The sequence below is a fragment of the Oncorhynchus clarkii genome, chromosome 18 (genome assembly GCF_045791955.1).
Source record: "Oncorhynchus clarkii lewisi isolate Uvic-CL-2024 chromosome 18, UVic_Ocla_1.0, whole genome shotgun sequence".
Classification (NCBI taxonomy): domain Eukaryota; kingdom Metazoa; phylum Chordata; class Actinopteri; order Salmoniformes; family Salmonidae; genus Oncorhynchus; species Oncorhynchus clarkii.
In genome coordinates this window covers 32,632,438-32,645,753 of record NC_092164.1, presented here as the reverse complement: position 1 = coordinate 32,645,753, position 13,316 = coordinate 32,632,438, and the positions used below count along the sequence as shown (strand labels likewise).

Here is a 13,316-nt window from a genome sequence, read left to right as displayed (position 1 = left end):
CCGCGGTAACAGGGCCACTGGAGTCCTGTGGTATGTATCAATTTTTATTTGTCACATGCTGAATACAGCAGGTGTAGCCTTTACAGTGAAGTGTGTGTGTGAGAGATTTGGGATCTGACTAGGATGTCTAATTTGAGTGTGCTGCTTCAACTTATAAAGTTCAAACAAAACAATGTAAATAGCCAAGAAACACGAGGACAGTCTCACTTTGTAGACTTTCGAGTAAATTACACCAAATTTTAGGCCTATGCCAAGCGCCTCCAAAAACGAATCTGTCAAGCTCTTGGCTCATTGCACACAGCTCCCATGCCAGGCAGTGTTGCTGCGCTAAGTGGGATATGTATTTCTTTGTGAAATTAGCAGCTATGAAACAAAACAGCAGAAATACTTTGAAAACAGCTACTGCAGCATTTTTCTAACCAAAACTTCCACATGTGCTCATATTGACTTATGACTATTTTTATTCTCAAATGTAATGCTCTCACTGTAGAGCCCTGCAAACGGATCACCCGCCAATGTGGTGACCGTGGGTCGGTTAAAAATGGCGGGAAAAAGGGAGATGGTTTGTTAAGAATAATGGTAGAAAGTATAAGCAGAGTGAGCTGAAGACAGGAGGAGAAATGGAAGTGATTGAAGGCATTGGAGTATTGGAGGTGGTAGGTGGAGGTGGTAGGTATGGTGAAGTTCTCGGAGCCCGAGGCTTGCACCGAGGGTCAGGATAAAGATGAGTCTGACAGTAGGAGTGAAGTTTTTAGAAAAAGTGGACCCTTGCCTTTTGGCTGATCTATTTGTGGTTTCAGGTTGGGTGAAAACAGAATCGGGTACTGTGGAATCGGTGAGGGTAACCAGAAGTGGTCTTCTGTTAACTGTTTGCATTTCAGCTGGTCAGAGGGAGAAGGTGCTCTGCGTTAAACAAATGGGGGCAAGAAATCTGAATAGTTTCACTCTCAAAAAAAGGGCGCAGTTGAAATGAGTGATTACTGGGGTAGCAGTAAAAGTTGACCAACTGAAGGGGAAGATTCCCAGTGTTTGTGATGCTTGTCGTTTGGTGCAACGCAGACAGGGTGGCGTGAGTAGTGAAACAGAAGTCATTGCCTGTTCTTTTGAGTTTTGATGTTGTGTCTTCTTTGCCCGGCAAAGTGACATACAGGATAACTTATATATCCTAACGAGATTTTGTACTGAATACATTACGTTGTTACAGGTGTCAAGCTTATGGGCATGTGGCAGCAGTGTGTAGGAGGGTGAGAAGTGTGCAGAAGGGCATGAGACAAAAAGGAATATGAAGCATACGGGGAAGTAGTGGTAGGGGTGCCCATGGGGTTGGGGATCAGAAATGTCCCGTGCGAGAGAGGCAGGTTGAGGTTTCCAGGGTTAGAGTAGTGCAGAAGTTGTAATTTTCTGAGGCAGTGAATAAAGTAGAGGAAGATGGGTCAAGGGGGAGGGATCCTGAGAGGAGTGGTGTGAGTAGTAGATTTGTACCAGTACAGAGGGATAGGCCAACAAGTGATATGTTTCAGTAAGATTGGATTTTTGGCATTTATATCAATGGTTATCAACTGCACTGCAGGGATGGAACATAAATGGCAGAAAATTGAGGTTAGTGGTGGGAGCTGCAGAGGGGCATTTGGGTGTGCGAGACTTCACATCAGAAGAGGTACAGGGTGTTAAGGGATGTCCCATCCTTTCAGGTTGTTGGCATGAGGTAGGACTAAATAGATATAAATAGTGGAGTAGGGTGGTATTTTTATTTTTAGGGTAGTGTTAGATGGAATGGAATTTGTTTATTTATACATTTATTTTTCAAGCAAAGTATAACGGAGTTGTACTCCAGTCTAGTAGGTGGCGGTAATGCAACATATTGGATGCCAACCGCCATTAAATCTCACCGAAGAAGGTTCTGTAGTGCCGTCAAACCTGAAGAAGAAAAAGCATGTCGCACCATATTTACGTCATTAGCTGCCTGCATAGTATTTTGTGGTAGCTAAGGTTAACTAGAACTTGATTGTTAGCTTTCAACAAGCTAGCACGTTCCCTATTAATCAAACTGAGCTAGATCAACATGAGTTTAGCATTTAGCAAAGAGCCCCGTAAAACCGCGGGGAGCCGCATGTCTAAGTTGTTAGATGCTGAAGAGGAAGATGAATTCTACAAGACCACATACGGCGGATTCAACGACGTAAGTAGCTAATTTAGCGTCGCAGTAGTGATTGGGAAACGAAGTGTACCGTAATAATGTAGTTAGCGAACAGTACCCAGATCTCTTCCAAGTCCTGTGGTGGTCAGCTCTCTAAATTCAGGGGGTTTCTACTTTAGCTGCAATGTTTTAATATCAAGGGACAGATAATAGAGTAGGTACATCAAACGTTCAGCCTGCTGCTGCTGCTCTGACCCCCTGGTTAAATTGTGCATAGGATAATTTACATCTAAGTGATTCAATTTAGTGAGGAATATGTGATTATTGAAATCATCTGAGTTCTTTTTCATTTACTATAATCTTAAATTAAGATGATTAAATTATTTTTCAATTTCTGATTGTACAAAATTTAAGGACACCTTCCATTTTGCTGTCAGAACAGCCTCAATTCGTTGGAGTATAAATTACAAGGTGTTGAAAGTGTTCCACAGGGATGCTGGCCCATGTTTATTCCAGTGCTTTCCTCAGTAGTGTGAAGTTGGCTGATGGACCGTTCTTGATCCACATGGGAAACTGTTGTGCAGTTGCAGCTCTTGACACAAACCGGTGCACCTAGCACCTACTACATACTCTGTTCAAACAAAGGCACTTAAAATAACGGTAAACAATGTATTTCTATCAGATAAGTTGACTGACAACACTTTCTCAGTTACAGCAACGACCTGGGAAATAGAGGAGAGGAATGAGACAATTGGAAGCTGGGAATGATAATGTGGCCATAATGGTATGAGGGCTGGATTGGGAATTTAGCTTCCAATTGGAGTGGGTTGTGTGTGAGAGATTTGGCATCTGACTAGGATGTCTATGTTGAAGACTCAAACTGAAGTTGAAACAACAATGTAAATAGCCAAGAAGCATGAGGACAGTCTCACTTTGTAGACTTTCGAGTAAATTAGACCTTTTAGACCTTTTAACTTTTAGGCCTGTGCCAAGTGCCTCAAAATGAATTTCAGCACTTTACTCATTGCACACAGCTCCCATGCCAGGCAGTGTTGCTGCGCTAAGTGGGATATGTATTTCTTTGTGCAATTAGCAGCTATGAAACAAAACAGCAAAAAAAAACAGTTTCTGCAGCATTTCTCTAACCAAAACTCACACGTGCTCATACTTGACTTATCACTATTTGCAAATGTAATGCTCGCACCGTAGAGCCTTGCAAGTTGACCACATGCCAACGTGGCTGGTGAAATAGACATTCTTACCCACCAGTACCTAAATTGACCTGCATTTGGTGGGTGGCTGGTGTTAATTTTATGCCCTGTTTAGTGAACACAGAAAGTCAGGACACCTGTCTAACAATTCCATCTGAAAGACGGCACCCTACACAGGGAAATGTTGGGATTGGGATATATATTTTTTTAGACCAGAGGAAAGAGTGCTTCCTACTGGCCTGCCATCACCACTTACAGCAGCATCTGGTCTCCCATCTAGGGACTGACCAAGACCAACCCTGCTTAGCTTCAGAGGCAAGCCAGCAGTGGGATCCAGGGTGCTATGCTGCACTGAATGGCACATCCACAATCCTTGTCTTAAGGCTTAAATTCGGTCTCCATCCCTTCATCTACACGATTTGAAGTGGATTTACCAAGTGATATCAATAATGGATCATAGCTTTCACTTGGATTCACCTGGTCATATCTAAAGTGTCATCTAAAATAACCCTAATTTATAAGACAGTTCTTATTTGATTAATGGTGGTCGGACCCATCTATGTGAAGCTAGCCACAATAGTGGACTTTGCGGTTAGCCTTTAGAATTAAAGTAGACTTTTGGAATGTTATATAAAATCAGCAAAATACCATTTGTTAATTTGACACATCTGTTGAAATCACACTGGATGGATTATCAAATCAAATCAAATTTATTTATATAGCCCTTCGTACATCAGCTGATATCTCAAAGTGCTGTACAGAAACCCAGCCTAAAACCCCAAACAGCAAGCAATGCAGGTGTAGAAGCACGGTGGCTAGGAAAAACTCCCTAGAAAGGCCAAAACCTAGGAAGAAACCTAGAGAGGAACCAGGCTATGTGGGGTGGCCAGTCCTCTTTTGGCTGTGCCGGGTGGAGATTATAACAAAACATGGTCAAGATGTTCAAATGTTCATAAATGACCAGCATGGTCGAATTATAATAAGGCAGAATAGTTGAAACTGGAGCAGCAGCACAGTCAGGTGGACTGGGGACAGCAAGGAGTCATCATGTCAGGTATTCCTGGGGCATGGTCCTATGGCTCAGGTCAGTTGAAACTGGAGCAGCAGCACAGCCAGGTGGACTGGGGACAGCAAGGAGTCATCATGTCACTGTGGCATGGTCCTAGGGCTCAGGTCCTCTGAGAGAGAGAGAAAGAGAGAAGGAGAGAATTAGAGAACGCACACTTAGATTCACACAGGACACCGAATAGGACAGGAGAAGTACTCCAGATATAACAAACTGACCCTAGCCCCCCGACACATAAACTACTGCAGCATAAATACTGGAGGCTGAGACAGGAGGGGTCAGGAGACACTGTGGCCCCATCCGAGGACACCCCCGGACAGGGCCAAACAGGAAGGATATAACCCCACCCACTTTGCCAAAGCACAGCCCCCACAACACTAGAGGGATATCTTCAACCACCAACTTACCATCCTGAGACAAGGCTGAGTATAGCCCACAAAGACCTCCGCCACGGCACAACCCAAAGGGGGGGGGGGGGGGGGGGGGGGGGCGCCAACCCAGACAGGATGACCACATCAGTGACTCAACCCACTCAGGTGACGCACCCCCTCCAGGGACGGCATGAGAGAGCCCCAGTAAAGCCAGTGACTCAGCCCCTGTAATAGGGTTAGAGGCAGAGAATCCCAGTGGAAAGAGGGGAACCGGCCAGGCAGAGACAGCAAGGGCGGTTCGTTGCTCCAGAGCCTTTCCGTTCACCCTCCCACTCCTGGGCCAGACTACACTCAATCATATGACCCACTGAAGAGATGAGTCTTCAGTAGAGACTTAAAGGTTGAGACCGAGTTTGCGTCTCTGACATGGGTAGGCAGACCGTTCCATAAAAATGGAGCTCTATAGGAGAAAGCCCTGCCTCCAGCTGTTTGCTTAAAAATTCTAGGGACAATTAGGAGGCCTGCGTCTTGTGACCGTAGCGTACGTGTAGGTATGTACGGCAGGACCAAATCAGAGAGATAGGTAGGAGCAAGCCCATGTAATGCTTTGTAGGTTAGCAGTAAAACCTTGAAATCAGCCCTTGCTTTGACAGGAAGCCAGTGTAGAGAGGCTAGCACTGGAGTAATATGATCAAATTTTTTGGTTCTAGTCAGGATTCTAGCAGCCGTATTTAGCACTAACTGAAGTTTATTTAGTGCTTTATCCGGGTAGCCGGAAAGTAGAGCATTGCAGTAGTCTAACCTGGAAGTGACAAAAGCATGGATTAATTTTTCTGCATCATTTTTGGACAGAAAGTTTCTGATTTTTGCAATGTTACGTAGATGGAAAAAAGCTGTCCTTGAAATGGTCTTGATATGTTCTTCAAAAGAGAGATCAGGGTCCAGAGTAACGCCGAGGTCCTTCACAGTTTTATTTGAGACGACTGTACAACCATTAAGATTAATTGTCAGATTCAACAGAAGATCTCTTTGTTTCTTGGGACCTAGAACAAGCATCTCTGTTTTGTCCGAGTTTAAAAGTAGAAAGTTTGCAGCCATCCACTTCCTTATGTCTGAAACACATTCTTCTAGCAAGGGCAATTTTGGGGCTTCACCATGTTTAATTGAAATGTACAGCTGTGTGTCATCCGCATAGCAGTGAAAGTTAACATTATGTTTTCGAATGACATCCCCAAGAGGTAAAATATATAGTGAAAACAATAGTGGTCCTAAAACGGAACCTTGAGGAACACCGAAATTTACAGTTGATTTGTCAGAGGACAAACCATTCACAGAGACAAACTGATATCTTTCCGACAGATAAGATCTAAACCAGGCCAGAACTTGTCCGTGTAGACCAATTTGGGTTTCCAATCTCTCCAAAAGAATGTGGTGATCGATGGTATCAAAAGCAGCACTAAGGTCTAGGAGCACGAGGACAGATGCAGAGCCTCGGTCCGATGCCATTAAAATGTCATTTACCACCTTCACAAGTGCAGTCTCAGTGCTATGATGGGGTCTAAAACCAGACTTATACTTTTGAATTGCATTGGGTGCGTACTTATTTCACTGTACAGCCTTACCTATGGATTGTGGATCAATGACATGGGGTATCAGTCTACTCAGTGACACCCAGAGAACATTAGCGTCATAGCTCTTATTGCTGGACTCTGAAACAACTATGAATTGAGCCACATTTATTGTCAACCTATGTGTATTGAACATTATTCCAGCGTAAAAACAATACTGTGTGGATGTTTTGGAGTCTAACTCTAAATATATTTGGTATTGAGCAGACAGATACCCCATTTCATTGATCCACAATCCTTAGGTAAAGCTGTACAGTGCAATATGAATGTCAATAGGCTGACTTGGGAGGTGATTTCACACAGTCACAGCCCCGCGATACAAGCTACAACACTAATATTTGCGTAAACTCTAAACAACTGTGTTCTGTGGGTGTCACCGAGTAGACTCATACCCCATTTCATTGCTTCACATTCCAACCTTGTTTAACATTATCTAGTCTAAATATGGCATAATTCTACCAATTGTAACCTTTTGCATCACTTTCAAAGAGGTACTTTGCCTTCAAAATAAAACTTCAAATTCCGCTATTGTGCCTAATCCTTATTGTGGCTAACTTCATAGCACATAACCCGGTCTGGTCGAGCGTCACTAGACAGATGAAGCTAGCTGGCTGCTTATAACGTTAGCTCTGAAGTTCAATTTCAATAAGCGAACAACAAGTGGCTACCTAGCTAATACTTACTCACAAGGATTGCTAAGAATAGTGAAAATGACTGCAGTTTCTACTGGTCATTGTTTTCATGCTGGTTGTATTGGTGCTAGCTAGGTACCAAGCTAACTAGCTACCCCTGAAGTTGCGGTTGAACAAATAATGCTTCGTTACCAGCGCGGTATTGTATACACGTCTTGAGTGGCCGGTGGTTGCTTGTTTGCAGACTTTTTTGTACAGCTTTGACAATGCTACTGATAGTAGTGGTGGTGCTTGGCTTGCACGTGCAAACTCAGAACACACATCATTCTATAATGGAACTGTGTTTGTGTCAAATTAAAAGATAATGCGTCAAATAGTGTTATTTGACACACAAAGACCCAAACGGTGTTCCATAGTATGTCGTGAAGCTAAATAGCAGTGACGCTAGTTACACAGAAAAATAGCGTACTTGGTAACGTTAGTCGACCAGTCGCGAAAGCCAACATCACCCACGACAAACGGTTTATTGTCAAGGGAAATTAATTATATTATCTTGGCATTAATGGATTTTGCCTTTGAGTTGTATCGCATAAAAAAATGTACTCTTTGAAATGACTGCTGGACTTGTTGACTGCTTGATCCACACAGCAGACATTGTGGGCTAGGTTAGGAATGCTGTGTTGCACGTGTAGCGCTACATTTTACGTGGCGTCATTACCTCATGTACCTACGTTATATAGGTATACATGTCCGCTTTGACATATGTTTTGCATGTTAACATGTTTACATGTCTTACGTCGGCCACAGAGAATAAGAGCCCGCAGTCCCACTCTTCTCCTGAAAGCAGGCGAAGGTGTTTTGCTTGTCCGGAAAGCAAGATATCGGTTTCCACGACGTGGCTGGTTTTCCTTTTGTATTCCGGGATTGTCTGTAGTCCCTGCCACACATGTCTTGTGAAGAACAGCATAGCATAATCTGAGTTGTCCTTATGTTAGGTCCTGATCTGGCGATGCCATATGGCTGTGGGCTGCACTCATTTAGCAGACAAGATTTGCTTAGAATTGCGTGGCATTATTTTATAGTATGAAGAATACAATTTAACAAAGCTGATTTAAAATAGAAAGGATATTTTCTTCAAATAACTTTTGTGTTGAGTGCTTAACAAACATGTACTCTTATGCTTAATTTTAGTTATTTATGTAACTTTAGTTGTGATACGAACATTGGGCTTTATGTTTTGATTTTTAATACATTCTACGGCTGCATGAGGTGACTAATGATGATTTGAAAAAAGTTGCATAAAGTGTACACACTTCATCAGTTTCTCATTCACAATTTGACAAGCACTTGATAATGCCTTGAATTTCACGGCGGCATAATGTGTGGCCGTAATGCCCCCTAAAAAATCCATGCCTTTTGCAGACAGTGGCACTTTGGCAGAAAAAAATAATTTTAATTCCCTTCTCCCTGCATGCTGCGTGCTCAGAAGCATCTCAGTCACATGGCTCTCTGTCACGTGATTGGGTCTTTCTCACTGGCTACAAGTGAAGACCACTGCGGGGACGCAATTCTGAGGCGCATATTGAAGATATTGGAAGAACTGTCCACATTTATTTTTAGTCAGCCAACAAGATGAGTAGACCTAACGAACAGTAAAAGCACACGCCTATGTCAATCTACTATCCACCATAGTACAAAAGTTTTCTGGGACATTTGTGGGATGCAATAGATTGCAAATTAATACAACCACTAGCATCAAAAAAAAGTTTTTACACAATGAGGCTATGGATCAAGCAGTCAACAAGTCGAGACAACTCAAAGGCAAAATCCATTAAAACCAAGATATTGGAATTCATTGCCCTTAACAATCAACTGCTCTTTGTCATGGGTTATGTTGGCTTTCGCCGACTGGTTGAAGACCAGTACACACTACCAAGTGTGTTATTTTTCAGATGCTGCCCTACCGGAGTTACACAGTAATAGCTTCACGACATGAATACTATGGAACACAAACACCGGCCACGTACGATGTGTTTACAATACCGTGTTGGTGATAAAGCATAATTTGTTCAACCGCAACTTCTGGGTTAGCTAGCTTTAGCTTGGTACCTAGCCAGCACCAATACAACCAGCCTGAAAACAATGACCAGTAGAAACTGCAGTCATTTTCATTATTCTTAGCAATGATTTAGTAATCCTTGTGAGTAAGTATTAGCTATGTTTCCCCTTGTTGTTTGCCTATTGTAATTGAACTTCAGTTCATGAAAATAAATAGCTAGCCAGCTACTTAACCCTGTTGCCCAAAGCTAACATTATAAGCAGTCAGCTAGTTGTCATGTTGTCAAGCTAGCCACAATAAGGGTTAGGCACAATAGTGGCATTTGCGGTGTGCCTTCAAAATAAAAGTATGTCATTTGTATTTATTATGGATCCCCATTAGCTGCTTCCAAAGCAACAGCTACTCTTCGTGGGGTCCAGCGAAATTTAAGGCAGTTTATACAATTTTAAAAACATCACAATACATTCACAGATTTCCCAACACACTGTGTTCCCTCAGCCCGCTACTTGACCACTACCACATAACGTGTGTGTATGCATGTGTCTGTGCCCATGTTTGCGTTGCTTCACAGTCCCCGCTGTGTTTTTAAAAATTCTGTTTTTTTAATCCAATTTTACTGCTTGTGATTTGGAATAGAGCTCCATGTATTCATGGCTCTATGTAGTACTGTGTGCATCCCATAGTCTGTTCTGGACTTGGGGACTGTGAAGAGACCTCTTGTGGCATGTCTTGTGGGGTATGCATGGGTTTCCCAGCTGTGTGCCAGTAGTTTAGACAGACCGCTCGGTGCATTCAACATGTCAATACCTCTCATAAATACAAGTAGTGATGAAGTCGATCTCTCCTCCACTTTCAGCCAGGAGAGATTCACATGCATATTATTAATTTTAGGGCTAGCCCTTAGATGGACACAGAGCTAAGTCCCTCTTTGTGTCACCTGACCACATGACTGAACAGTAGTCAAGGTGTGACAACTAGAGCCTGTAGTACCTGCCTTGTTGATCGGGTTAGAAGGCAGAGCATCGCTTTTACTATAGACTTCTCCCCATCTTAACTACTACTGCATCAATATGTTTTGACCATGACAGTTTACAATCTAGGGTTACTCCAAGCAATTTAGTCATCTCAACTTGCTCAATTTCCACATTATTAATTACAAGTTTTAGTTGAGTTTTAGGGTTTAGTGAGTGTTTTGTTCCAAATACAATGCTTAGAGCTTAAAAAAATATTTAGTGCTAACCTATTCCTTGCCACCCACTCTGAAACTAACTGTAGCTCTTTGTTGATTTGTTGCAGTCATTTCAGTCTCTGTAGTAGCTGACGTGTTGAGTCATCCGCATACATAGACACTCTGGCTGTACTCAAAGTCAGTGGTATGTCATTAGTAAAAATGGAATAAAGCAAGGGACCTAAACAGCTACTCTGGGGGATTCCTGATTCTAACTGGATTAAATGTGAGAGGCATCCATTAAAGAACACTCTGTGTAATAAATAAAATCCAAAAATACCGATTTCCGATTGGTATATGAACTTGAAATCGGCCCTAATTAATCGGCCATTCCGATTCATCGGTTGAACTCTAAACTGAATGCCTCGACGCCTGCTGTAATATAGCAAGCCATGCCCATGTGACTCACTGTCTGTAGGAGCTATCTATTTTCATGAACAGGGTAGTGTACCTTTATAAACTGCCGTGTGTGTGATTATTTGTAATTCTTTTTGTCGAACAAACAGCTGACTGAATGACCACAGTGCAGCAGCACACAGGCCAGGAACCTCTAACCCTTGCAATTTGTCTGGTAAACTCATGGTTACGCACTCAGTGGCTGACTGGTATTGTGATACAGTAATTTCCATGGTAATATAGAATGTTCATTCAAATGATAACTGATTTAGCTCATATATTTTTTTGTAATGTGAATCAGGAAATCACAGCACATGTTTTAGCACATTTTACTCCCTGTTTTTCTGTTATGGACACTCTCGCAAATGGCAAATTCTACACAGGGACACTCAAAGTCGATCTTAAATTAATAATTATTTATTATCAGCGCCCTGGAGAGGTTCCAACCAACTCAATGCACCGAGTACACATGTTGATCAGGAGCTCTCCCAGGCCAGTCCAGTTCTCTTATATACTGCAGACAAGTTATATTTGCATGATTTAGCTTATTCGTCGTTCATAATTAATTTATCATTAATGTTTGCGTCATGCATGTGACAGACCAATACCTCGCGAGGCTTCTTCTCTCTAAGCTGAGACGTTGAAACTGAGATCTTTCATTCTCAAATCAAGCGTCTGGGTGTATTGCCTAATTGCAGATACTGATAGTGAGGATTCGTTCAATCAGTCACTTGCATGAACACCGAAATTGGTTATTAGAAAAGCACTAACATTTTCCATCACACCATCATTGACGTGAATGGGGAAGCCCGTTCTATTTCTATGACTGCAGATGCCGTCAGGAGAGGAGAACATTTCAAATAAATAAATGCTATTCGAAAGGTTTTTACGGTGACGTGGTCATTTTGCTGGCCAATTACATCATCCAAAATGCCATGACCGTCACAGCCCTACCTATTAAGATACTTTGTTGGTTTGTCCTTTATTTCAACAATTTTTTCTGGTTGTTTATCAACGTTAGCCAACTAACTCGTCCCCCCCCCCCCCCCATTGAGTCCTGCACGGCTTGTGTGCTTCATTATGCTTGTGTTCCTTGGAGTTTTAGCTTTTAAGAATAGCTAATAGCTCCAAACGTTCAAAAGTTAGACCCAAATTTGTAGGAACAAAACAGAAACTGCTCTTTGTCCCCACCGCGAATAGCAGATATCAAAGCTTACTCAAGTAAATGTGGTTCTATAACTAAGCTATGACCCCATTTTCAAATCAGGAAACTTTGTGTTTGTGAACCCTAATTTGGGAAATGCTGAAGTAGAGAATTTGTGTGTCCCCCACCATTTTAAAGTATATCGGGTTTGCCCAATTATTATTTAAAGAAATAAATAATAATAATTGTAATGGATCAGTTTTACAATCAAATTGGCCTGTATCTTTGACTCTTCACTGTGTAGTCTTATGAGTAGGTACATTGCTGGCTCACATTTTCACACAACACTAAAAGTATTATTCGAACAGAAATCCCCATTCAAGTCCATGTTCTGTGGGGGACGGTGTTGTAGGGGCTACTAGCATTGAGTTAGTGATATATTTCTCTCTTGAGCTTATTTCTACTAGCTGGCATGCATAAAGATGGCGGCTTCATTGCAGTTACTTGTTTGCTAACTTTGCCGTATTGTAGCTTGTCCTTTGGTTCTCTGTTTTTGAATTAGCAAAGTATGCATGGTCCCAATTCTAACTCCTGGACACCAGCAATTTTTATAAAGTAGACTGTGTTGCTTTATGGGTTTATTTGTTCCTTGTAAATAAAACATGTATTTGGCCATGCCCATTTGCTATCGACCATTATTAATATGTATGTTTGATTTGGACTCTCCCTCAAGGAATCAGGAGATGATGAGTACAGAGGGGAGCACTCAGACACAGAGGACGAGGTCGACAGTGACTTTGACATAGATGAGGGTGACGAGCCTGATAGTGACCAGGAGGATGATGCTCCTCGCAGGAAGAGTCGAGTTGTCACCAAAGCTTATAAGGTAACTTAATGAACTTGCATCCTCACTACTTCTACCAACAACCACAATGTGCACCCCTGGGGGACCGCAAACATAGGCGATCAACCACTAGACTACAACTCAGTTAATACTGGGTCATTCCATATTGAATTAATCACCCTTTTTGATTTGAAGAAAAAGTACCATGCACATTTACCCATGAGAGAACTGTTTTTATCAGGGCCACGTGTATGCCTAACAGATTTTGGCAAACACATTGAAAGAACATCATCTTGGCACAACTCGCGTATGACCATCCATTCAAGAGCAGAAGGTGCTCAAAGTTAACCCATATTGGACCCCCTACCATGCGACATTGATATCCTCATTAATATGCATAATTAGATTTTGGTATCGTTTTTAGAGCCAACCCCATTTAGTCGACTGGTTGATTGTTTGGTCGATATCCTATTGGTCGACTGAGATTTATTTTAGGTGAGCAGTAGCAACACAAAAAAAACGAAATATCATGGTGTACAACACACCTGTCTGATGCGCGCCTGACTGTGTGGACTGATCCGTTGTGGAGGCTGTGGGGAT

General features: G+C 42.2%; 1 protein-coding gene across 2 annotated transcripts in view; it reads left to right on the top strand.

Annotated features, from left to right (window-relative positions):
• The window catches only part of LOC139373346 (vacuolar protein sorting 72 homolog a), a 35,877-nt gene that overhangs the window by 1,229 nt on the left and 21,332 nt on the right, over positions 1 to 13,316 (top strand). Inside the window, exons 1-2 of one of the 2 annotated variants that reach the window (XM_071113758.1) lie at positions 1,979 to 2,179; positions 12,606 to 12,758. In XM_071113758.1, coding sequence (XP_070969859.1) covers positions 2,063 to 2,179; positions 12,606 to 12,758 — 270 coding nt within the window. In that variant the 5' untranslated portion in view covers positions 1,979 to 2,062. Of the gene's footprint in view, positions 1 to 1,978; positions 2,180 to 12,605; positions 12,759 to 13,316 lie in introns of those variants that run through there. The other variant, XM_071113757.1, reaches the window with a different exon arrangement.